Genomic DNA, 27457 nt, shown 5'->3' on the forward strand with positions numbered 1-27457 from the left:
AACGTGATTCCATGACAAACAGGAAATCTACAAGTATATTTTATATGACACTGCTTAAATGTATTCCTTAAGAGTATATATTTTCACAGTGTAATCAAATAGTGCAGATTCATGTCGATATTTGGTAGAAACCAATATAATACTGTAAGCAATTATCCTTCAATTAAAAATAAATAAATAAAAATAGTGTAGCTAAAACTAAAAAAACACAATTGAAAAATCTGAATGCTGAAAAGCTGACAACATTATGGAATTATTTCTGGGGTTGATAATGAACTGTGGGTTTCTTTTGGGAGAGTGGTAGATATATACTATGCAGAGATTAGTGTATATAGTAAAGTATTTACAGATAAAATTAAGTGAAAATCTGGAATCTTCTCTAAAATAATCTAGTTGAGGGGATGAGGGAGAGTGAAGTAAGGCTGACCATATGTTAATAATTACTGAAAACTGATGACAGACATTTTCTCTGTACTTCACAGGGGTTCACTCTAGTTGTAAAGGTTTGAACATTTCTGTAATAAGGTTTTTAAACAGGAAAAAATTCTATCAAGAATCTAAACAACTTTCAACTTATCTGTAGTAAAATGAGATTGTCATATTTTCTTCAGTACAACAAACATGTCTGCTTTAGAGAATCCACGATGTAACTGTGCAAACCAAAGCAGGTAAAATTATAAAAGGATAAAACCAGTGAAGGAAGCAATTCAGTAATAATTGATAGTAAAAAATGTGGAGATACTACAAGCAATAATACTATTCTGAGAAACTCCAGTACATAAAACACAGTAAGATAACAGCAATATTCACTATAGCACTTTTCATAATCATAAAATACTGGAAACCTAAATGTCCATCAACAAGAAAATGAAGATATAAACTATTCAGTAAATGAACTACAGTGATACATTTTACCATCTAAATTCAAAACAAGGTTGAGTGAAAAGGTTACAGTTGCAAAATAATAAGTACAAAATGATGGCTTTTATTTAATAATCTTGAAAATGTATAAAATATTCCATATAATTTATAGATACAAACACACTTCTTTCAGTATAAACATCCAACACAACACACAAAAAATTCAAGAGTAGTTATTCCTGGGAAAAGAGGGATCAGGGAGGGATATACACACAGTACTTATCTGAGATACTATTTCTTAGAAAAACAATCTGAAACAAATTTGGCAAAATATTAATAAGTAAGAAAAGCTGTGTGTGGTAAGTATACAGTTTTTTGTTAACATTCTATTTTGTCTATATGCATGAAATATTTTAAATTTAAAATATTTTTTAAATTTAAAATATTGAGAAACAAAAGGGATTTTGCTTGGTCCTCTTAAATAGGAAAGTACCTTAGCTCCAGCTGTAGCCTTTGGGGATTAACAGCTATTTCAGTTTAAACTAAATACTGACATTGGACACATCACCCTAGGAAGCTCCCCCATCAAGAAAGATTATAAGGTTTTTTTTTAAAGTGGAATGAGACATATTCTTACATAGAATTTGACTAGGGGAACAACCAAAGACTTTGAAAGTATCAGAGTGTGTAAGCTAAAGCCACTGTCACTGTTAGAAAGGTCCCAAAGCACACTACAGGAGGCAGTACTCCTCAGAAACATTCCAATTTTAAATTAAAAGGCAAGTAATATTTGTGTTGGGGTATCTATGGAAAGTCTAAGGTGCTTTCCAAATTTCTCTAACCTGGCAGAAATCAACCTCCAAGTTCTGTCACCCCTGTAGATTTTGTCTTATAGGCTTTTGCTATAGGAAGATCTAGATTTGGTCATAGACATTGTTATGGGAGGGCTTCCCCAAGGTCTCAGCAGTAAAGAACCAGTCCACCAATGGAGGAGACATGGGTTCAATCCCTGGGTTGGGAAGATTCCCTGGAGGAGACATGACAACCCACTCCAGTATTCTTGCCAGGAGAATCCCATGGACAGAGGATCCCTTGTGGGCTACAGTCACAAACAGTTGGGTGGGGGGATAAGACCAAGAAGTTAATGGGAATCAGATTATTGGAGATTTATAGGCCATTATTAGGTGTTTACTCAGAAACCAGAAGCCATTGGAAGGTTCTGAGCAGAGAAATGATGCGACCTAATTTTAAAAAAGCTTTTAATTTTATAATGGAATGTAGTTGGCTTACAGTGTTGTTTCAGGTGTACAGCAGAGTGATTCAGTTGTGAGCGTATGTATATCCTTCAAATTCTTTTCTCATTTTTACAGAGCATTGAGTAGAGTTCCCTGTGCTCTACAGTAGATCCTTGTTGATTATCTATTTTATAAAGAGTATGTATGTATTAATCCCAACCTTCTAATTTATCCTCCCCCTAACGTTTCTCCTTTGGTAACTATAAGTTTGTTTTCCAAGTAAGTGAATCTGTGTCTGTTTCACAGTAAGTTCATTTGTATCATTTTTTTAGATTTCACTTATAAGTGATATCATATGATATCTGTCTTTGCCTGTCTGACTTCTCTTAGTAGGATGATCTCTAGGTCCATCAGTGTTGCTGCAGACGGCATTATTTCATTCTTTTTTGGCTGAAAAATGTTCTATTGTGGGCTTCCCAGGTGGTGCAGTGGTCAAGACTCCACTTGCTACTGCAGGAGATGCAAGAGGTGTGGGTTCAATTCCTAGGTGGGAAAAACTCCCTGTAGTAGGAATTGGCAATCTGTTCCAGTGTTCTTGCCTAGAAAATTCCATGGACAGAGGAGCCTGGCAGGCTGCAGTCCATGGGGTTGCAAAAGAGTCGGACACGACTGAACGACTGAGGACAATATTCCACTGTATATATGTACCACATTTCTTTTATTTGTCCATCTGTCGAGGGACATATGGGTTGCTTTCTTGTCTTGGCTGTGACATGACCTAATTTAAATTTTAAAGGGAACACTGTAGATGCTCTTACTGAGAATGAACTTAAGGTGGGGAAACAAGAGAACAAGGTAAAGGTGAAGGGTTTTGTGGTGGATTAGATGTGGGTATGAGAGGAAGAGAGGTGTCAAGGATGACTCTCCTTAGTTTTTGGCCTGAGCTTTTGGAGGATGGGGTAGTTGGCTTCTGAGAGAGGGGAGACCAGGAGTGGTAAAGATTTTTTTTGTTTGTTTGTAAGGTTTGTTGTGTTTTTTTGAGGGGCAGATCAGGAGTTGGTTTGAGACATATTAAGTTTAAGATGTTTATTAGATATTCAGGTGGGTATGCTGGTTATGTATTTGAATGGAGTCTGGAACTCAGGGAGGTATAAATTTGAGAGTCCTCAGTGTATACATGGTATTTAAAGCATCAAGCCTGGATGATCCTGCCAAGGGAATGGTCTAAGATACTAAAGAGATTAAAGGTGAGGTCTGTGTCCAGAGGCATTCTAACATTTAGATTATGGAGATAAGAAAGAAAGAGTAATTTATGAAGTAGGAAGAGAGAGGTGTGCTGGGTTGGGAGCCAAGGGAGGCAGAAGGTTTAAGTGTGGAGAAGTCAGCTATGTCACCGGTTGCTGAAGGTAGACTAAGGCAAGGACTGAGAATTGTTCACGGCACTAAACACCATGGAAGTCCTATGGGACCTGACAAGAACTGTTTGAGTGAAGCACTGGGGTAAGAGGCTAATTGAGGTGAGTTTAGGAGAGAATGGGAGAAGAGAAAATGGAAACCAAAGTGTAAACTCAAAGAATCATGCCCTAAAAGGGGCAGAGAAACAGGCCGTGGGGAGGCAAGAATCAAGGAAAGTTATTTGAGAGGAGAGGGATGATTACTGGAGTGATATTCTTCTTTGATTTTTTGTTTTGACCACCTGCATGGCATGCAGAACTAGCATGGTATGCAGAACTAGCATGGTGTGCAAAATGTCCCTTAGGGAATTCAGCCTGTATCCCTTTCAGAGGAAGCATGGAGTCTTGGCCACTGGACCACTGGGGAAATCCTGGAGTGATATTCTTGAGGGGATGGGATGTAGAGGATTTGAGTAGAGAGATTTCCACTAGATAGGAATAGGGACAATTCATTTGTAATAACAGGAAGGAAAGAATAATATATGGGAAAAGAAACAGCATGGTTGATATTTTGCTTGAAATAGGAAGCAGTCAAACCAATCAGTCTGAAAGGAAATCAACCGCAAATATTCAGTTGGAAGGAATGATGCTGAAGCTGAAGCTCTAATACTTTTGGCTGCCTGATGTAAGGTGCCGACTTAATTGGAAAAAACTCTGATGCTGGGACAGATTGAAGGCAAGAGGAGAAGGGGGTGACAAAGGATGAGGTGTTTGGATGGCATCACCATCTCAATGGACATGAGTTTGAGCAAACTCCGGGAGATGGTGAAGGATAGGGAAGCCTGGCGTGCTGCAGTCCATAGGGTCGCAAAGAGTCGGACAGGACTTAGTGACCGAAGAACAACAGTAAAGGAAGCAGAAGGAATGTGAGGATATGGGAAGAAGATATAGATGTGAAGAGATGAGAGAAGATGTGAAATTATACTTAGGAAAGTGGAAAGTAAATATTTGCTTTCATTGAGTCTCCTTGGACATTGCAGGATGTTTAGCAAATGCCAGGGTTCTGCCTTGTGACAGCCAGAACACTTTACCTCACATTTGTAAATCCCTGAAGGTTGCAGTACCACCCCTGCTTGGATTGGAAACTGTTGGTTATTTCTTTTAAGGTTAGATCATGAATTTGGAAAAGCAAACAAACACTATTGTGTGATCTGCCGCCCCCCCCCCCCCCCCGTCCCACAATTTCCAGTGTTACTGGTGGGGTATAGTTAAAAGGGTTGGGGTTTTGCCAGGATAGGATAACAAAGGGGATTGCTGGTGAAAGTGAGTGATGTATGATGGAGTGTGTAACTTCAATTGAATAAAGACAAAAATGAGGGCATGCAAAGGGTGGAGGGACTCTGAAAAGTGCTGGGGTTAGCAGATTGTGGGCCCTGGTGGGGAGTGGGTACCTGGGGTAGGAAAGGAGATGAGAACATTGGAGGAATGGAGTAGAAGCAATGGAGAGTTCAGAATTTTAGAAGGATCATCTATCTGGTTATGGAAATTACGAAAAATTATGCCAGGAGTTAGAGGTGACCTAAGTAGTAATTAGGTCCTGAAGGAGTGGGAGAGGGTTTGGAGGATTAATCCAAGATGGGTGAAATAAGTCAAAGAAATAGTAGAAATTGTGCTTATGGAAGAAGAGTCTGAAATTCCCTGGAAGTCACTATAATGATGACCGCCATGCAAATGTGTGGGAAGAGAAGGTGACCTTTCAGGTGGAGGCTTCTAAGTTATGGCTCTCTCTAAGGAAAAAGAAATCTAGGGTTAAATTCAAATTTTTATTGAGCCTCTCCTGAGTGCAGGGCATGGTACTGGATGCTGTGGAGATAAAGGTAAGTAATTTCATTAATTAGCTTATGATAAAAAGAATGAAAACTGAGTAAGAGAAGTGTCTGTCATAAAGGAAGTTGAAACAGGACTGGATGACTCAAGGAAGATATTATATTAACCTCAAGTATTGGGTAAGGCTTCCTGGAAGGGTAGATTTGAGATGGACATTTGATGACTAGAACAAGGACAGATCATGGTGGAGCAGAGGTTGCAGTCTAGATAAGGGAAAGGGTTACTGTGAAGCTTAGTGTTAGCACATTGCATGGTATTCTGGGGAAGATTCATTACTTTCTTTTTGGTTGGAACTATAGTGATGAGAGAAATGACAGGGACAGAATTGCATTTGTGTTGTATTATGGAGGGCCTTGGTGACACCCAGTATCTCAGTGGAGTACCAGTTGTTTAGCTAATGAGTAGTCATCGAAGGTTTTAAAGGGGAGCTTGATGTTCTCAGAGTTTTCACCAAAGATGGGCTGAAGCAGGGATAGAAGAGTTTAGGAGAGGATTAATTCTTGTAACTAGTAAAACATGGCAAAACTGTGCACAGTGGAGATCAAATTGCCAACATCTGCTGGATCATCGAAAAAGCAAGAGAGTTCCAGAAAAACATCTATTTCTGCTTTATTGACTATGTCAAAGCCTTTGACTGTGTGGATCACAATAAACTGTGGAAAATTCTGAAAGAGATGGGAATGTCAGACCACCTGACCTGCCTCTTGAGAAACCTGTATGCAGGTCAGGAAGCAACAGTTAGAACTGAACATGGAACAACAGACTGGTTCCAAATAGGAAAAGGAGTACGTCAAGGTTGTATATTGTCACCCTATTTATTTAACTTATATGCAGAGTACATCATGAGAAATGCTGGGCTTGAGGAAGCACAAGCTGGGATCAAGATCGCTGGGAGAAATATCAATAACCTCAGATATGCAGATGACACCACCTTTATGGGAGAAAGTGAGGAAGAACTAAAGAGCCTCTTGATGAAAGATAAGGAGGAGAGTGAAAAAGTTGGCTTGAAGCTCAACATTCAGAAAACTAAGATCATGGCATCTGGTCCCATCATTTCATGGCAAATAGATGGGGAAACAGTGGAAACAGTTGCTGACTTAATTTTTCTGGGCTCCAAAATCACTGCAGATGGTGATTGCAGCTATGAAATTAAAAGACGCTTCCTCCTTGGAAGGAAAGTTATGACCAACCTAGACAGCATATTAAAAAGCAGAGACATTACTTTGCCAACAAAGGTCCATCTCGTCAAGGCTATGGTTTTTCCAGTGGTCATGTATGGATGTGAGAGTTGGACTATAAAGAAAGCTGAGCGCCGAAGAATTGCTGCTTTTGAACTGTGGCGTTGGAGAAGACTCTTGAGAGTCCCTTGGACTGCAAGGAGATCCAACCAGTCCATCTTGAAGGATATCAGTCCTGGGTGTTCATTGGTAGGACTGATTTTGAAGCTGAAACTCCAATACTTTTGCCACCTGATGCGAAGAGCTGACTCATTTGAAAAGCCCTTGATGCTGGGAAAGATTGAAGGCAGGAGGAGAAGGAGATGACAGAGGATGAGATGGTTGGATGGCATCACCGATTCAATGGACATGGGTTTGGGTGGACTCCGGGAGTTGATGATGGACAGGGAGGCCTGGCATGCTGCATGCGGTTCATGCGGTCGCAAAGAATCGGACATGACTGAGCAACTGAACTGATACACAGTAATGTACAAGACTTTCAAATCTTTGAAGTATACACATCCTTAGTAGTAAAAGAAGGAGTGAGACTCAGAATTTCCATTCTTATGCTATATCAGGAGCTTGCTTCATTTATGTTTTCTTTACTTGACTTTCAAACAGCATAGTCTTCATTTTCCTATCTCTCAGGCCACTTCACTGATTCTAGTTGTGACTCTTTTTCCTTTTCCATGTTCATTAATCATCATCCTTTGGTGATCTTGTGGCTTTACATACTACCTATATGCTGAAAAGCCCCAAATTTGTATCCTAATCTAGACCTCTCTTCTCAACTCTAGGTTCATATCCGGTTACCTACTTGGCTATCTAATAATTATCTCAAATTCAACATGTCCAAAACTGAATTCCTGATCTTTATCCCAAAACCTCTTCTGCATGCACCTTGCATAACTCAGTTACTCAAACCAAAAACCTTGAAATCAGTCCCGAGGCCTCCACTTCACTCCCACTCTGCATCTATTGTACTACGAAGACCTGCCATCTTTCCCTTCAGAATGTATCCATGCTCTGGTTGCTAAACTCTCTTAGTGATACACCCTTCCTTCCACCCTTGCCCTCTTTACTATGTATTTCAACATAGCAATCATAGTGATCTTTTTAAGACGTAGTCAAATATTGTCCCTTCTCTACTCAAAGCAGTCTAAGGGTGTCTCACTCAGTAGAAGCCATAATCCTCACTCAGTAGAAGCCATAAAGTGACTAGAAAGATCTCCTGTATTAGGAGTTGACAAACTATGGCCCTGGGACCACTTTGATCTGCTGCCTGTTTTTGTATGAGCTGTGGGCTAAGAGTGATTTTTATGTTTTTTTAGTATATGTACTGCTGAAGTGAGCACGATTTTTATGTTTCTAAATGGTTAAAAAAGTGGTATTTTGTGACATGAACATTGGATGAAGTTGAAATTTCAGTGCCTATAAATAAAAGTTGAATTGGAATACAGCCACACCCAATTGTTTGCATACTGTCTTATGGCTACATGTGCACTACAGAGGCAGAGTTGGTTAGAGACCTTCTAGTTCCAAAGCCTAATGTACTTTTTATTTGGTCCATTAAAGAAAAAGTTTGCCAGCTTCTGCCTTGTGTGGTCTGGTCCCTTACTTCCACCCGCAGTCCTCACTGCCCTTCTCTCCTCACGCACCCCGCTTCAGCCTTCCAACCACAGTGGTCTCCTTGTTGTGTCTCCATCTGACCAGGCACATTGTTTTTCCCCTGCCAGGAATACTCATTCCTGAGATCTCTGCATGGCTCATGCCCTTTCCCCATCAAGGTTTACTCAGGCATCAGCTTCTCAATGAAGGCCAACCATAATCCTACCCTCCTCTGTGTAGTATCTGCACGTATTTGTGCTGTCGCCTGCTTTCTTCCCCATAGCACTTCACACTTTCTCACATACTGTTTAGATTACTTATTTTTACATTTATTGTGTTTTGGTTGTTTCCCCCACTCGGGACTTAGAAGAGTGGGAATTTTTGTCCGTTTTGTTCACTGATCCAATTTAAGCACCTAGAGCAGTGGCTGGCTTATTATAGATGTTCAATGAAGACTTCTTGAGATGCACTGAATTATTGGTTCTTTAACCAAATGAGTCATCTGACTGGTGGGTACAGCTCTGTCATTCTGTCCGTGTTGTCGGGAATGGGGAAGGGCTAGCGTGTGTGCCTTCAGTGAGGATATGTGTTTTCTCGTTACCACTTCCTTGAATGGGTTACTTGATAACATCTTTTCCATCTGCTCCCTGATAGTAAGTGTTCAGAAAGCTTTCTGATTGACTTAGCTGGCTTGCGCAGTGCATTTTATGTTAGGAGTGCAGCTGTCCTGCTATCTTTATTTACACTATTAATTGAGTAGGGACGTTTTTGCCTGTGCCCAGTGTTGCAAGGCTTCAAATGATGTGGTGGGATTGAACTTTCCCATCATGATAGGTGTTTCCAGGTAGGAATGAAAAGCTGGATTTTTGGAGTAGGTATCTGTAGGTTATGGGGTTTCCAGTTTAGCTTTCTCATATGTGCCTTTTTAATATAGAAAATAAAAGGAAATTTCCAGAGGAGAATACTGAAGTTCAGTATTTTTTTTTCAAGTTACTATTGTACAGAAAATGCCACCATGTAGGAAAAGTTTATTTGAAGGGATTTGGAAGAATTATTGAATTTATATGTACTTGCTCTTGTTTTAATGTATCTCAATTGGTTCATTTTCGTATGCCCTTTACTATCAAGCACAGTACCAAGTACAGAATAGATGATAAATAAGTATGTATTTACTAGTAAATCTCTTTATCTTAAACTAATCCTCTTGGTGTATCAGTGAGATGTCTTTTTCTTATTTTATATTTGCCCATCTTTAATATAGTGAACAATAATGACAAACCTAGATAGTGTATTAAAAAGCAGAGACATCACTTTGCCCGCAAAGGTCATATATAGTCAAGTCTATGGTTTTTCCAGTAGTCATGTTTGTATTTGAGAGTTGGACCATAAGAAGGCTGAGTGCAGAAGAATTGATGCTTTTGAACTGCGGTGTTGGAAAAGACTCTTGAGTTCCTTGGACTGCACGGAGGTCAAACCAGTCTATCCTAAAGGAAATCAACCCTGAATATTCATTGGAAGGACTAATGCTGAAACTGAAGCTCCAGTACTTTGGCCACCTAATGTGAAGAGTTGACTCACTGGAAAAGACCCTAAGGCGGGAGGAGAAGGGGACAACAGACAAAAAGATGGTTGGATGTCATCACCAACTCAGTGGACATGAGTTTGAGCAAGCTCTGGGAGATGGTGAAGGACAGGGAAGCATGGTGTTGCTGCAGTCCATGGGGTTGCAGTGAGCTGGGCATGACTGAGTGGCTGAACAACAAAATAGTTTTCTGGTGATGGGTGTAGGCTTTTCCATGTGTATAGGCTTTTTTCCATGCCATCTGCAGATAGTGACAGGATTACTTGTTCCTTTCCAGTTTGAATTATCTTTATTTCTTTTTTTTCTCTGATAGCTGTGGCTAGGATTTCCAAAACTATGTTGAATAAAAGTGGCAAATATGGGCCCAGAGCTTGATGTTTGGGTAGGGTGTTTACTGTCCATACTAATGACTGAAAAATGCTATTGGTGATCCATAATTTCTCCACTATGTCAGCTTTTCTTTTTTTTTTTTAAAAGATTTATTTGGTTGCATTTGTTCTTAGTTGTGGCACATGGGCAGAACACCCAGGCTCAGTACTTGCAGAACATGGGCTTAGTTGCTCCATTTTATGTGAGATCTTAATTCCCTGACCAGGGACCAAACTTGCATCCCCTGCTTTGCCAGGTTGATTCTTAAACCACAAGACCACCAGGCAAGTCCCACTACATCAACTTGTACTTTTTACTTTTACATCAACTTTATACATTCTTCTCTCTTTTTCTGTTTTCAACCAACTTTCATAATATGTTTGACTTACTGGTTTTACCTTTTTATAGAGAGCAGCTTGTGGATTTTGTTTTCAGTTCTCATGTAAACGTACAGCAGTCTTTGGCTGCAGGATTCACAATTCACAACCAAGTACTGAATGGTTGAATCCTCTAGAATGGAGTGAGGTTGGAAATGGGAAATGCAAAAAACTCTAAATAGTATATTATGATCTTTATACAAAAGATAAAATTCTAGTGACAGGGTGGTCTTTGAAATGTCTCTTACCATTGATCATGTTTTAGTTTGTGTCTTAACTTTGTTGTATAAAAGGACCCTGTGATTTGCAGTATATGTATGTTCCCTCTTTACTTTGATTTGATAGATGGAATAATCAAAGTAAGTTCCATCTATTGTTTTTGTTCAGTCGCTTAGTTGTGTCTGACTCTTTGCAACACCATGCATAGCAGCATGCCAGGCTTCCCTGTCCTTCACTATCTCCCAGAGTTTGTTCAAACTCATGTCCATTGAGTTGACGATGTCATCTCATCTTGTTGTCCCCTTCTCCTCCTACCGTCAATCTTTCCATAATTAGTTGTTAGGTAACTTAAAAAACTCAATCTTGACTGGCTTATTTCAGGTGGATTTTGTAAGTCAGAGTCGGGGAAGTTGGTTATAAGATGTGAATTGTGTTGCATGTAGGTCACAACTTAGTATCATTTGACTATGAATATGGATCTGTTTTTTTCATTTGTAGTGTTGGGTAGAGTTAAATGTCACATTTAACTTTGCTGGTCCTAAAAATTCAAAAAGGATCTTTTTTTCTTTAAGAGAGTAACTGTTAGGAAATTATTGTAGATAAAAGTAAAAGGGGGATTTCCTTATTTAAGGGAAAATTTAAAGGAAGTATTCTTGCCTGGAAAATTCCATGGACAAAGGAGCCTGGTGGGCTACAGTCCATGGGGCTGCAGGGAGTCAGACACGACTGAACACACAACACAGCACAACACACACAACACTGAGATGAAGAGGAAGCTGTTTCTTGTGGGTGTTTATGTATTCTTTGGTGTGTGTTTCTCCTGATAGTCATGTAATGTATATATTCTATTTTAATAGTCTCTAGTTTTCCTTTCTTTCTTCTTTTTTTTTTAATTTACAGCTGGCTTGTAGTATATAAGGACCTCAGTAGTGTTCAGAAAAGCTTATTTTTACCTTACCTGGAATAAAGTCTCATAAAAGTGGAACATAGGGGTAATAGAATAAGTCTTAGACCTCTGGGCATAGATATGCTTGGGATTCTGGTGACAGGCATTCCTGGGCAGTGAACTAAGGATTGGGTGAATACCAACAGGGTGGCCTAGTGCTGCATGTAGGCTGACAGGGCACTGAAGCCTCTGGGGAGCTAGGAGAGGAGAGCCCACAAAGCAGGCCGAATTCCAGGCCTGAAATGATGAAAGAAGAGATGTTGTCCCAGCATATATTGTAAGTCTGATGGCAGTGTCAAATGGAAAAGTCTCATGGTTACAAGCAAAGGTGTTATATTTCCAGGTGTCCTTATCTACTTTTCAGATAGGCCTGACTGATGCCAATTTCTGTTGAAAATATCATGGTTAATTGCAACATTTCCCCCACCAATAGTAGTATTAAATTTTCTGGTTGTATTTCTTTACTAAATCTGTGTTTATTAATGTATTCATCTCATTGAGTACAAGTCAGTCGTCTGCCACTTTGTGGCTACCAAGAGAGTTATTTCTCTGGTCATGTCACTTAGGCTCTTGGGCCCAGGCCTTCAAAGGATGTTTTAGCTTTTGTTTAAAATAAGTAATTTTCCACTATAAAGATTGTTCTGTTTTATTCAGTAATATGTTTATGGGTTTCACCCTCTGATATGAAACTAATCATAAATAAACATTTTTGAAAAGTTGTTTTTCTTTTTCTCTTGCAAGTGTACTCTAGAGAACAAGCCTTCAGATATCTTTGCCATATTGACTCTGAGCCATCAGGGGACTCAGGCTTATGAGGAGGTACTGTCACACAAAACAGTGTCTAGTGAAGACGACAAGAAAGAGGGGAAAGGATCGGAAGAAGAAGCTAAAATACTATAGAAAACCATGGTAGGTTATCATTTATAATTCCTTAATTTAGTTACCAAAGAGCTCAGTCATTTAAAGTTGAAACTATTAACAGTGAAGGCAAGTAAAATCAGTGGTGTTAATTTTTGGCTCCAGTGCATCAGCTGAAGATGCCATTCCACTATTTAAGCAAAGCGAATGAGTTCAGATTTATTACGAGCCCTTTAAACCACAAGATGGAGCCCCATGAGCCTGCAGTCCATAAATTATTAAATAGAAAGGAGGGAATGCTCATAAATAATATTTTCTAATAAAACTGGTATTAGCAAACTGATACAAATGGCTAAGGTGCCCTTGAACTTGAAATTACGTAATTTTTCTCTAGCCTTGACTGAGCGACTGAACTGAACTGAACGGAACTACCTGAAGCTCAGTGTTTTAAAAGTCCTGAACCAGTTCTTTAAGTAATGATTTGAAGGGTTTGCAGTTTGTAAAATGTGTGTGTATTTAACTGAAAAAGACACCTTTTTTCTTTTCATGTGCTTTTGATTTTAAAATAATAAGGTCAAATATTGACTATATTGAGGATACTGAACTGAATATCCTGGAAACCTTAGTTTTTGTGGAAAGTTCATACTTAAATTGAATTTGAGATATTAGATGAGGTCATCTAACCTTTCCTGCCTAATTTTTTAATTGGTAAAATATGCTGAATTTTTTTGCCTTGCATTTTGGTTCTGAAGGATATGTGATTTTTCCCCCCTAAGTTTTAGTGAGAAAAGGCTTAAAAAAGATAAGTGTGGGGAAAAGCACAAAATATTAATCATATGTGTTTTTGAAATATGTTGTTTAGCAAGTCTGAAGGTATTTCTTTTTTTTTTTTTTGAAGGTATTTCTTTAAGAAAGATTTTATTAAAAGAAATTTGTTCTAGGGTTTGTTCTGGCAACTTAGTTGACTTGCTCTCTAAAGAAGGAACTCTACTAATATTTTAATTGTGAATGGTGGGGAAAACTTAACTTGGGATGGATTTTCTCTGTCACTTAGTTTTATGGTGAGCTGTGATGAATGACACTATAACTTGTGTTTCTTCCGATATGAAATGAATTATTTGCCTCTTCAGCTTATATCTATTGCAGTCTAGATATTCTTACTGCTTAAACAAATGCTTTTATATATTACTTGTCATAGTTGGTGAAAATTCTTTTCCTAGTTTATTCATTTTAAATGTAGCTTGTTCATTTTGCTGTGTAGTGATACAAGTGTCTTCATGGTATTTGTAAATTTGGAGATATTCAAAGGTATTTGGATGTGTGACTCATGAGTGTGAAGGATCTACTCTATTAAATTTTCATGAAATTCATTCTATTTCCAGGTGGTAATCTGCTCTACTGATTTCTGGGCCAGCATGTCATTTTAATTATTGCTTTTTAAATTTTTGATATTTTATTTTAGCATAATGGTATCACCCATCCACCTTTGTAGAATAGTTCTTAATGCTGTCATTGATCCCTCCCTTTGCCCCCATGAGCTTTAAAATTATTTTTGTGAAGTACTAAAATGAATCTATCTTGAGGGAATTTTGATTGAGAATGTGTACATATTTGTAAATTAGTTTGGGAAATTAATTCTTTTACAATATTTATTTTCCCCATTTTGGAAGCTGGGATATCTCCTATTAATCTATTTTAAAAATTAAAGCATCACACCAAAGGTTTGAATGCCAAATAGTAAGTAATATTCTGATGTGGCCCATAGTTTTACTGTCTTGTTCACACATAGCTTTGTATTTTGTATTATTATATTACAAAATCTCAACTTTTCAAAGTGCAGAAGTATTCAGCAGTTTGGAAAGGAGTGACTGGGTATCATGAGTCACCTGTATGCATTTCTAGATACTCTGCCGAAACTAGGAAGTGTCTGTTTCTTGCCAGTGATGTGTGATATGGATGACCTTTTTTGATGTGATATTGAAAACATGTCTATTCAGCTAAAAGGTGGAAAATACATAATACTGAATGTGACGTGTGTGAACTTTTCTAAAACATGAATGAAAGGTTTAAGATTTTCTGGTGTGGCGTTCAGTAGGATGGGTTTTTACTTCCTTTCTTGAGCAGTTTTTTTGTTGTCTCAATGTTAACTATTTATCACAATAGTTTGACATAGCTAATCACAACAGTTATTAGCTGTGACTTGACTAAAATATATTTGTAAGTCATCCTTTTCAGGTACCATTTCTTTTATCAAAGTAATAGTTTTCTTTCATCTTCTGACAGAGATCTATCAGATCTTTTGCCAATGATGATCGCCATGTTATGGTGAAACATTCGACAATTTATCCATCTCCGGAGGAACTTGAAGCTGTTCAGAATATGGTATCTACTGTTGAGTGTGCTCTTAAACATGTCTCAGATTGGCTGGATGAAACAAGTAAAGGCACAAAAGCAGAGGGTGAGACAGAAGTAAAGAAGGAAGAGGCCGTAGACACCTATTCCAAGTAAGTGTGACCTGACCTTTGTGTGACACTTTTCTTGTAGTGCCCAGATAAGTCCAGGGTCCCATCTCACTGGGTTACACTTGGTATATGGTATTCTTTGGGTTTTCTCATTTATATGACTGTAAACAAGGAAGTAAATGTGGGATTTTTCTGAGTTAAATTTGAAGGGACAGTAGAAGAATAATGATTTGATCAGAGAAACGGAAGAGAGCTGTTCAGGATCCCTTTAAAAAGGGATACAAGCCCTTTAAAAAACCTCTGTTTTAGAGATTGTGACATGTCATCTTTTTCATGTGTTGGTTTAGTTTCCTAAATTCAGAAATAAACACTATTTTTTTTTGGTCTCTGGGGAAGTCGTAAAATATCATTTTTTCAGGTGTTTAAAAAGCCTGATGTAGAAGAAAGAGTGCAGGAGAATGTCCTCCAAAGGTATTTTTAACTGCATCTTCCTTGTTGACTCCCAGGATCCAGTGTAGTGTCTTGCACGTAGTACATGCTCATTGGGTACTGAATGAATACTGGCCTAGTGGGAGCCAAACCCTTCAGCTGCTACAACAGTGCTCCTAGTGCTGCAGCAGAAGTGAGTTGTGAGTGAGATGAAGCTGAGTGAGAACTAGGAAACCATTTATGCCTTGCTAGTAAACTTAGAGTTACTGTTTTGAGCAATGTCACTATGATTGGAGTAAGAATATAGTTTACTTTGAAAGATGAAGCTCATTTGACTGCATTGTATTAGTAGGATTAAGAACATTTATTTTGACTAGTTATTAGTTATTAAAATTGCTCAGTCATGTCAGACTCTTTGCGACCACATGGACTGTAGCCTATAGGCCTCCTCTGTCCATGGGATTTTCCAGGCAAGAGTACTGAAGTGGGTTGCCATTTCCTTCTTCAGGGGATCTTCCCGACTACAACTGGTAAATTGAGGATAGAAGTTATAGAATTTTTTTCTCAGCCTTTCAATTCTAAATCAGTGTGATAAATAAAGAATAGTGGGAAAGTATTGATAAATCTATTTCTTTAACTGAAAGATAGTGTAACCTTTCCATCTTCAGATGAAAGAAAATCAGTATCCGTTTTCAGCTGAAGATTATATTTTCTTGACTTTGTTAGCTTATTGCAGGTAATATGTACATTAGCATAGATTTGTCAGCTTGAAGTTTCTTGGCAGTAATTCATTTTTTCTTGCATATGATGAGTTTAAAAAAGATACTGTCAAAATATACAGTTAATTGGTAATTAGTAGTATCATCCAATAATGAAGCTCTTTGTATCTCAGTCCCTGCGCAAGTTAAATAGTCATAAATTCCTTACTTATAGATTAACTGATTGGCCACACTGCAGGGCTTGTGTAATCTTAGTTCTCAAACCAGGAATTGAACCTGGACCACGGCAGTGAAAGTGCCGAGTCTTAACAACTGGATCCCTAGGGAATTCCTGCATTGCGTGTTTAAGTTGCATGTCGGAATGTGTTTATACCATTTATTGTGGTAAAACTTCTATGATTTGCTGTTTTTACTATTTCTAAGTATTTTTCAGCGAAGTCAGTCTTTTTAAATACATCTCTTTGCTGTCAAGGCTGAACAAACTCTTGGAAAGTGCTCCAGTAGACACTTGCTGAACTGGATCAGGTTGCTGAGTTGTCAAGGTGTTTAACACATAATGTACTGTGTGCTTTGTTTGAATTTTTAAGTAGTGTTGTATGGACTCTGTAAAGTGTTTGCAGTTTGTAAAACATTCCCGGGTTGAGCCCTTGGGTGTGATTATTCCTGTGTGGTAGAGCTTAAGGTGTGGAATGATTGTGTCCCTATTTCATATAAAACAGAGGCAGGCATGGCTTCCAGACAGAGCTGTTGTGGTCATAGACACGAATTATGTTCCTGGTGTGTGCTAAGCACTGCAGAGGGCCCAGAGACAGGGAGGGCTTGCTTGTATTTATTAAGCACCTTCTATTGCCAGGCACTGTTAGACAGCTTTTACCTGTATGCTCGTGTTTTATCTCTTCACAAACTGACTCACAAGTTCCCACTATTTGTATTTGAGAAATATTAAATATTTAGCTTAATTTTAATTAATTCCCTGTATTGGGGTCACTTGCTTTATAATACCTCATATTCAAATTCATTATTAAAATTCAGAACTGAATTAGGACTTAGTTTCTCTGCTTAGTCTTGCTGTCTTCTACATGGTAAGACCAAGTTATGGCATGGAATGTAATAAGCAAGCTAATAAGGGCTAGTTAATAACATCTACTATTTATTGAGTGCCAATTACTATATCAGATTACTTTTCATATTATTTTACAACAAATCTGCTAGTCTCTATTACTGTTGCCTGCCCTCCACCCCCATTTTACTTAAATTTCCAGTGCTACATATTTGGTTATGAAGAAAGAGTGACTCAGAATCAATAACAGATTTACCTTGCTTAAGGTCACTGAGTGTGTGGTGGAGTCAGGATTCACATTCAAGTCTGTCGGACGCGCATCCACTTTGCTTCACATCTTCACTTTGATTATCCATGACCAAAAGGTGAAAGTACAGAGCAGGGAAAGACTAGGTGCAGGATCTGGGGTCAGAAAAAACTTCACAGAGGAGGTAGCACTTGCAGTTGGCTCTCCAGAGAGTGCGTAGGGTTTTGTCAGGCAGTGAAAGTAGAAGAAAAAATAAATCTCAGCAAGGATCTAGGTGTGAAAAAGTATTGGGACTGTATAAGGAATAATAGCTATTTTTTATTGAGCTATAATATATGCCATGCTCTGGGAAGTTCATTACTTATGCTAATTATTAATAAATGATATTCTCAGTACCACTCGGAGGAAGGTATTACTCTACTGTTTTTTTTCTTTGTTTTTAAACAAATGAAGAAATAGACTCAAAAGAATCAAGTAATTTGTAATTTGTCCAGTGTCATATAGTAAGTGGCAGATCCAGGATTCAAAACAAAAGTCATGCTGATTCCTAAATTGCTTCCCAATAAGCCCATGTCTAAGTGTTCAGTGGGACACCAGGAAAATAGCAGGCAGAGTTCCATCCTTGTTGTGCTTTTGGAAGACCGTTCTGGTTGTAACATACTGTATACAGTAGATGAGATGCTAGGAATTTAGTCAGGCCAGTGGAGAGGTGGTTATTGAGATGGTTTAGGTGAGAGGTAGTAAGAGCCTGAAAAGAAGCTAGTTTGAAGGCAGGGGTTTGAGAGTATGAATATACAGTGGAAGTGAGAAATAGATTTAAGGGACTAGATCTGATAGACAGCCTGATGAACTATGGACAGAGGTTCGTGACATTGTACAGGAGACAGGGATCAAGACCACCCCCATGGAAAAGAAACGCAAAAAGGCAAAATGGTTGTCTGAGGAGGCCTTACAAATAGCTGTGAAATGAAGAGAAGCTAAAAGCAAAGGAGAAAAGGAAAGATATTCCCATTTGAATGCAGAGTTCCAGAGAATAGCCAGGAGAGATAAGAAAGCCTTCCTCAGTGATCAATGCAAAGAACTAGAGGAAAACAACAGAATGGGAAAGACTAGAGATCTCTTCAAGAAAATTAAGAGATACCAAGGGAACATTTCATGCAAAAATGGGCTCAATAAAGGACAGAAATGGTACGGACCTAACAGAAGCAGAAGATATTAAGAAGAGGTGGCAAGAATACACCGAAGATTTGTACAAAAAGGATCTTCACGACCTAGATAATCACAATGTTGTGTTCACTCACCTAGAGCCAGACATACTGGAATGTGAAGTCAAGTGGGCCTTAGAAAGCATCACTACAAACAAAGCGAGTCGATGTGATGGAATTTTAATTTAATTTTTTTAATTTAATTTAAATTTAATTTTTTAATAATTGAGCTATTTCAGATCCTGAAAGATGATGCTGTGAAAGTGCTGTACTCAATATGACAGCAAATTTGGAAAACTCAGCAGTGGCCACAGGACTGGAAAAGGTCCGTTTTCATTCTAATCCCTAAGAAAGGCAATGCCAAAGAATGCTCAAACTACCGCACAATTGCACTCATCTCACACGGTAATAAAGTAATGCTCAAAATTCTCCAAGCCAGGCTTCAGCAACTTGTGAACCGAGAACTTCCAGATGTTCCAGCTGGTTTTACAAAAGGCAGAGGAACCAGAGATCAAATTGCCAACATCTGCTGGATCATCAAAAAAGCAAGAGAGTTCCAGAAAAACATCTATTTCTGCTTTATTGACTATGTCAAAGCCTTTGACTGTGTGGATCACAATAAACTGGAAAATTCTGAAGGAGATGGGAGTACCAGACCACCTGACCTGCCTCTTGAGAAACCTGTATGCAGGTCAGGAAGCAACAGTTAGAACTGGACATGGAACAACAGACTGGTTCCCAATAGGAAAAGGAGTACGTCAAGGCTATATATTGTCACCCTGCTTACTTAACTTCTATGCAGAGTACATCATGAGAAACGCTGGTCTGGAAGAAGCACAAGCTGGAATCAAGATTGCCGGGAGAAATATCAATAACCTCAGATATGCAGATGACACCACCCTTATGGCAGAAAGTGAAGAAGAACTAAAAAGCCTCTTGATGAAAGTGAAAGAGGAGAGTGAAAAAGTTGGCTTAAAGCTCAACATTCAGAAAACTAAGATCATAGCATCTGGTCCCATCACTTCATGGGAAACAGATGGGGAGACAGTGGAAACAGCATCAGACTTTATTTTTTTGAGCTCCAAAATCACTGCAGATGGTTGGTGACTGCAGCTTTGAAATTAAAAGACGCTTACTCCTTGGAAGGAAAGTTATGACCAACCTAGATAGCATGTTAAAAAGCAGAGACATTACTTTGCCAACAAAGGTCCATCTGGTCAAGGCTATGGTTTTTCCAGTGGTCACGTATGGATGTGAGAGTTGGACTGTGAAGAAAGCTGAGCACCAAAAAATTGCTGCTTTTGAACTGTGGTGTTGGAAAAGACTCTTGAGAGTCCCTTGGACTGCAAGGAGATCCAGCCAGTCCATCTTGAAGGAGATAAGTCCTGGGTGTTCATTGGAAGGACTGATGCTGAAGCTGAAACTCCAATACTTTGGCCACCTCATGTGAAGAGTTGAGTCATTGGAAAAGACCCTGATGCTGGGAAGGATTGGGGGCAGGAGGAGAAGGGGACGACAGAGGATGAGATGGCTGGATGGCATCACCGACTCGACGGACATGAGTTTGAGTAAACTCCGGGAATTTGTGATGGACAGGGAGGCCTGGCGTGCTGCGATTCATGGGGTTGCAAAGAGTTGGACACGACTGAGAGACTGAACTGAGCTGAACTCAAGAGGGGGAGAATTTATAAACTGTTACTAGGTTTGGGAGAAAGATGAAAGATCAGGAGTACAGAGGAAAAAATAATCAAAGATGACAGGCTATTCTTAATATCAAATAATGTCCTATATTCGGTTTACTTTAAAATTATTTTTATTTCTTTTTATACTTGTACCACCCTTATAGTTTTTCATTGCTTAATGTTTATTGACTCTCTCAGGTATGCCAGGCACTGAGCTGTGGCTGAGTTATTTATGATTTCCTGTCTTGTTTCCATTGCCACTGTTCTGTTTCTCTTTTCTCCAGTTCATTTTCCAACTCTGCTAACTTGGACTCAACTCTGCTGATTCTTTCCCCTCAGCTAGAATGACCTTTTTTTCTCTTTAACCAAATCATGACTCTGCTGAAGTCACTCTTGAAGTTTGCCTTGCTTTTAGTCTCTAATTTTGACCTTTCCCTTTTCTGAAATTATGATGCAGTCATAATAATGTAAAAAGCTTGAGTGTTGTGGTCAAATCAACTTGAGTTTGAGTCTTGTTGTTCACTTGTTCAGTCCTGTCCAACTCTGTACGACCCCATGGACTGTAGCACCATTTTACTTACTCTCTGTGAACTTGAACAATTAATCACCAGTTTTGAGATTCTCATTCCTTGTCTTTCAAATGCAGGCTCTTTGTTAGGTCTAAATGAGATTTGTGGCATGCAGTTTGTTCTCAAATATCACATTTGTCTTCCTTCTTAAGCAGGTTTTGAACAGCTTTTGTACTTAATCTGCAGTGTGAGCCTCTGAAGCAGGAGAATTTGGAGTATGTTCTCCATATTCAAACAGTTGCTTACTTTTTTTTTTTTTAGTTGCTTACTTGTTGAATGACCATTAAGTTTAGTTACATTTTCATTTGTAATTGAGGGAAATGAACTAATAAACTTTAGGTATTAAAGTCAAGGATAGATATTAATGTTATTCTTATGTCCCATGCATGACTTGATATTCTTTTAATGTTCATTCTTCTGGTTGCCACTGGATTTGGAATGTGTGTGTTGGCAGATCATCTTTGGGTTCCTCAGCTCTTCACTTTTATCACATTATTCTGTTTTCCCCATAAACTTTTATGGATTCCTAGAATGCTATAGCTACAAGGAGAGAGCTAAGGCTTATCCAGCCAATAGCCATTTTATAGTTACAGATACTGAGCCAGAAGCCACTGTTCGGAGCAGAGGTCAGGTCTTTTTATTTCCACTCTGATGCTCTTTCTTAGTATGCCATGGTGTTCATGTTTCTCACAATTCTTCAATTGCTAATTAAAAGATAAAAGGAGGAAGTTTGAATAATTGAAAAGATATTTAAGGGGATACAGTATTTTTGGATTTTCCTAAGCAATATAGATTTAATAAAGAATTGAGAGATGTATCATTTGAAACAGTCTCCCTCTTGGTTCTTTGTGTAAGATAGTTTATGAACCTTAAATCTGAGACTTAATTTAGTGGAATTTTGGATTTCTGGATTTATGTTCTCCCTTATCAATTCTTATGGATAGCCAGAAAGCCAAGTGATGATTAAGTTATAGTTGCAGAAGTAGGCTGTGAAAGTAATCATTCAGACTTCTATTTTTAGGGATCAAGGTGGTCGGACATTGTGTGGTGTAATGAGGATTGGCCTGGTTGCAAAAGGCTTGCTGATTAAAGATGACATGGACTTGGAGCTGGTTTTAATGTGCAAAGACAAACCCACAGAGACCCTGTTAAATACAGTCAAAGATAATCTTCCTATTCAGATTCAGGTGAGTATAGTTTAATTGTGCTTCTAGGAGAATTTGTGAAAAGGTAAAAATAGGTAGTGATCTTCATTAATTTAATAAAAAGAAATTGATAACAGTAAAAGGTAGGTACAGATGGCTACTCTGGGTCTGTGCATCATCCATCACATCTAAGGCAAACTTCTGGTGATTAATATTCAAAGTACAGTCTTAAATTTTTCAGATGTATCTTGCTGAGAGTTTTCATGTTTTCCAGAATAGGCCTCTCAGCATTATAAAACTCTCCAGAAGGTTTGATATAGGGTGGAAAAGAACAAAAAGAGCCTGAGCAACTGGAAACTTTCATAGATGCTAATTTTTTAAATTGAAGACTGTTAATTTAATTTCATTCATTCATTCTGTTAATAGAAATTCACTATTAATTCCTTGTTTCCAAGCCTTTTTCACATTGGGATGCATTTAGAGAATTTTACTGTTGTCTTGTGCCCTGGAGGATGCTGCTGGAGGCTGAGGGCTCCTCAGGGTTGAAGGCAACTGGTTGGTCCAGGGCTGTGGTCACTTTAGGACCTGCTCTGCCAGTCTGCTCCAAGGGTCAGTTGAAAACTATGATCACCTTTCATTTTCAGATGTGTTACCTTTGGTATAATTAGATTATATCTTTTTGATGATTTTATATCAGTTAGTCCTTCAATCCATGTTGCATAAATAGATATCAGTACACAAGGTTGAACTGTGAGTTGTTGAATGCTCTCTTTTTTTGTAGTTGGTTTTATTTGTATTTCTTCTGTGGAGACCTTTTTTCCCCCAAAGTAACATGCATTCTAAATTTGTCTTTATTAGCTTTGTTACTGGATCATTTTCTTTCATATCCACCAACTGATTTTCAGAAGCATCTTCCTGACTTTAATCTGCCATTCCTGGCACTCAAATTTGTGTTACTTGTTGACACATTCTTCTTTATTAATTTCTGGAGCACTTTAAAAAAAATCATTTTTAGATCTTAACTCTTTCTAAGTGACTGAACAAAATATATTTGATTTTTCCATTTTCAGTTCTGATTGAAGGAAAGTTTCTGTTCTTTCAAGGGTTAAATTCATTTCTTTTAAAGAAAGATTTAAAAGATTAAAGACTTTTTAAATGGTTATGTGATTATTTGAGAAGGGAGAGTGGTAAGCAACATGGAGTTCAGTAAAGAAAGTTCAATAACGAGTTTCTGACTATACTTTTTGTTACTAGAATGTTAATGTTGTAAAATCCATCTTTTTTCCTTTTTTTTATTGTTTTAGAGTTTAATCTTTATTTCTGCTTTTATTATAGTGAACATTGTTATTCTTAAATCTGTACTAGAGTAATAAGCAAAGGGTTGGACATATGGAGGCTTTCCCAACCATCTCACCCCCTTTTGTGTTTTCTTTAGTGAGTTCTATTTTATATGAGTGGTCATAGTTTCAGATGTGTCAGGGTGGAAAAAGGGTTGAGAATCAGTGCTATAAGAAATTGAAGATCTGTTGTATTTCTCAGTATTGAAGATACAGGAAATTGGAGCTTCAGTTGTACTAATAGAGCTTTCTCTGTAGTTCACAACTGTGTGAACTCTGTATTTTCTATTTCTGGGCACCACAATTTTAAACTTTTTGTCAGGCTAGTAAGTGTTTGAGGGAAGGGCCTGGGAGGGTATGCAGACTGGTAAACTGTTTCAAATTTGAAGAGACTAGGGCTTTTTAACCTAGAGAAGCTGAAAAAAGATACAGGTATCTTCAGATCTCTGAAGAGCTTCTTGGGGAAGGCGAAAGTGGCCTGAACTCTTAAGACCAGTGGTGGACATTTTAAGAAACATATCTGAATTTAACATAGCTAATAGAGTTATCCAGCAGTGAAACCAGCTGCTTTGTGCCATGGTTGGATCCATGACCGCAGCTGTTTGGGTAGAGGTACCCAAATAAATGGGGATGTAATTGTGCACCCACTTTATATTAGTTTGTGTACATGTACACATTTGCTGTACCTTCATATGTACACACAAGCATGGACATCTTATTATTAATACAAAAATGTTTCAGAAAATAATTTTAAATGGGATTTTTGCATTTATTCCCTGCCTACCCCTTTTTCTTGGTGTTCGTTTGGAAAACCAATCTCTGATACTATATGAACTTATTTTCTTGTGAGTTAAAAACCTTTTCCCTGAGCACTTATCATAGCAAAATTTTGAGTTATCAGGGTACCTTAATTGGGATTGTTTCAGACCTTTTCTCTACGTACTCTTTTCTAGGATCATTTTAGAACTTCCTTGAGCAGAGGAAGGAGAAGGACGACCAAAACCAGAGTCACTTAGAATTAGTGTAGCCCAACACTCATATCATATTTCATTACTTTGAATGTGTCTCATAGAGTGATCTGCATGTACGATTGAAAAACTGACTTTGCTTTTTCTCTGAGACATCTTTCCTGCTCTTATGCAAAGTGAATGGAGCAGTTTTCTGCTTTTTCTCTATACTCTGGTTCTGGTTTTTCCAGCCACTGTGTGGCCTTTCCCTTCCTTGGTTTCCTCTGTTCAAAATTAGGGTAATGAATTTTCAGTTTTCTATCTTTTTGGGGATGTTTAATGGTAAAATGCTATTCTTATATAAATGACTTTGAGTTCCTTTAATGCACAGTTGTTGAGTAGAGAGACCCAGTAGTGTTTCTGTTCAACTATTTATATTAGGTAACACATTAAATTTTACCACCAGGAAAGGCCCTGTGTAACTTACTAAACTATATATTTAATGTATCATTATACATTAAATGTATACTTAAAAGCAATCCTAGTTGGTGATAATTTTTTGTATAATTGTTTGTTAAAAGAAGCAGTGAACATTTCCATGTGGATGTCAGATGACTTGTCCCAGAGAAGGTCTCACTGGAATGATCTCTGACACCTCTTGTTAGAGAAGGGAAGTTAGTTACTTGTTTATATTAACCTTTTTACTGATGAGTGATTGTGCAAAGATCCTTTTTCATTCATTCTTACTTGATTTTCTTTAAAAATCTACATAATCAAGATTATGTAATCTTATATTTATAAATCTTTACTAGCAAGTAGGAATTCCTGTTTAGGTTGTCCTATCAAAAATAAAGATTTTTCTTCTTTTAAAAAAAAAAAAAAGGTGTTGGTTTAGAGAGCATTCCCAGCAACTTATTATGCTGTATAAGTCCTTTGTAATAATTTCAAGAACAATAATATACCTTTTGTTGTATCATGATACTTTTGGTAACTTTCACTTTCAAATATTAGAATGGTTTTAAATATTCTTTAATAATTGAATAGATGATTGACCTTGTGGTTGCTTTTTGAGGGATGGAGAAGGGATTCGCCAGTAAGTTGGGAGAGAGAAATGTTACTTCCACCCTAAAGAACTAGTTAAAGATTAGTTCCTCTTTCAGAACAGTAAAAACTAACTGTTAATAACTTTTGAAAACTAAGACTAAGGGGGAGTCATTCATTTTTTGAAATTTTAATTAATTGGCTGTTTTTGAAATCTTGGTGACTTTCAGAAACTCACAGAAGAGAAATATCAAGTGGAACAATGTGTAGATGAGGCATCTATTATAATTCGGAATACAAAAGAACCCACGCTAACTTTGAAGGTGATACTTACTTCCCCTCTAATTAGAGACGAATTGGAGAAGAAGGATGGAGGTACACATGTGTATATATATATATATATATATATATGTATGTATGTATATGTATATATAGAGAGACATAGATGTGTATATACAAATATATATTTGTTTTGTTCACATAAGACCTCTCTTAAATGCTGCATACTAATTATGTTCAACGGATTTAAGAAGTAATCTGTCTTTTGTTTTATGCCACTCATAGTATTTTAAGCAGATTTATTCCTACATAACCTCTGTATTTTGCAAAAATATTTATATTCAAAACGTAAAATATGTTAATTCAAAGAAACCTATGCTTATGTTGGTTTTAAATCCACTTTAATTTTTATACTGTTTCGGTGTTCTGTTTTCCTTTGTCTGGTTTTGCACTGCTATTGGTATCAGCTAACCTATTCTGAGTAGCTTAGTTATTAGGTCTGATTTTAGGGTTAAGTGTGGTTCAAAACACTACTGTTTTCAAATTTACTTGTAGTAACTCCATAATTTTTTAAGAGTTATGCTTTATCTAATTGCCTAAGTGTTTTGTAATGCAAGAGAGATAAATTTGGGAGCTTTTTCTTTTTTTTTTTAAATAATCTTTAGTAAAAATTTTTTTCTAGGAGGTGTGTGATCCTGTTAACATTTAGGATTTTATATATGTGGGAATTTCATTTTAATCTGACTTTTTTCTGAAGTTAAAAAGAATTTCTGCATAGCAATGCCATCGAATAAAAGTGGAGTGAGAAATCTATTCCGTTTTAAGAAGTAGTGTTGGAGCTGGATTTCTTTTTTTGATATTTTTATCCTTTCGCATCAGCTTGTTTCTGCCTCTTAGTCCTGTGTCTAGAAACTTGCCATGTGCTATTTCTCCTGTGTTAGACCTTTGACCAACTGGCCTCTCTCTCTCATGACAATTTAGAGGCATTGTGGCCTAACTGGGTCAACGAGGACTCCCTGTTGCTGTTTTTCATCACTAGATATTCAGCAAGTTCCATTGCTTACTCCCCTACCTGAAATACCAGTGCAGCAAGAAGTATTGGTCAGTTTCTTAATTTATTTCAAGTTGATGATAAAAGAAGAAAAAGACACATTTTACCAGAGATGTTAGAATTTCAAGTTTTGCAGACATGACTCATAGGATTTCTTAAAGTAAAAGTGATAGACTTCCTTTTTAAAGAAATCTTTGGGGTACTAAAATCAGCTATATCATACCCAACAGATATAAATTAGGTACATTTATGAATCATAGTTTAAAATTAAAGTACATCCACTCTGTCATTGGGTTTATCCCTGTACTTTTTCTTTGGGGCTGTATATAGTATCTCTAACACCTCTGAAGAACCAATCTTAAATGGCTTAATTTCTTTAACAGTTTTACAGTTCATCATTAACTGTAGAACTATAAAATGATTTCTGAAGTATCAAGATAATTCTGTTAATTCTGGTAAGCTGTGTTCTACTTGACCCTCTAGTGTAAAACTAACCTTTTCTAAGTATAGTTATAGATATTATTAAAAATTCTTTGCATATAGAGAGATGAGAAGATGACTGAAGTTGCCAGAGGCTAGATTTGTCTAGATTTGAAATTGCCAGAGACTAAATAATGTTTGTTTGCAGCTGGAGACATCTCTCCAGTTACTTTGAAAGTATTGAGAACAACAGGCTTCTTTCCCTCCATGGTTTTGTGCACTTACATGGGATTTTAAGGTTTCAGTGATAA

General features: G+C 37.6%; 1 protein-coding gene across 3 annotated transcripts in view; it reads left to right on the forward strand.

The window, feature by feature from the left end:
• The window catches only part of LOC122702916 (spermatid perinuclear RNA binding protein), a 140048-nt gene that overhangs the window by 61211 nt on the left and 51380 nt on the right, over nucleotides 1-27457 (forward strand). For 2 of the 3 annotated variants that reach the window (XM_043916909.1, XM_043916907.1), the window contains exons 2-5: nucleotides 12437-12604; nucleotides 14837-15057; nucleotides 21948-22113; nucleotides 25627-25771. In XM_043916909.1, the coding sequence (XP_043772844.1) occupies nucleotides 12602-12604; nucleotides 14837-15057; nucleotides 21948-22113; nucleotides 25627-25771 (535 nt within the window). In that variant the 5' untranslated portion in view covers nucleotides 12437-12601. The remainder of the gene's footprint in view (nucleotides 1-12436; nucleotides 12605-14836; nucleotides 15058-21947; nucleotides 22114-25626; nucleotides 25772-27457) is intronic. The other variant, XM_043916908.1, reaches the window with a different exon arrangement.

The sequence above is a fragment of the Cervus elaphus genome, chromosome 11 (assembly GCF_910594005.1).
Source record: "Cervus elaphus chromosome 11, mCerEla1.1, whole genome shotgun sequence".
Lineage (NCBI taxonomy): Eukaryota > Metazoa > Chordata > Mammalia > Artiodactyla > Cervidae > Cervus > Cervus elaphus.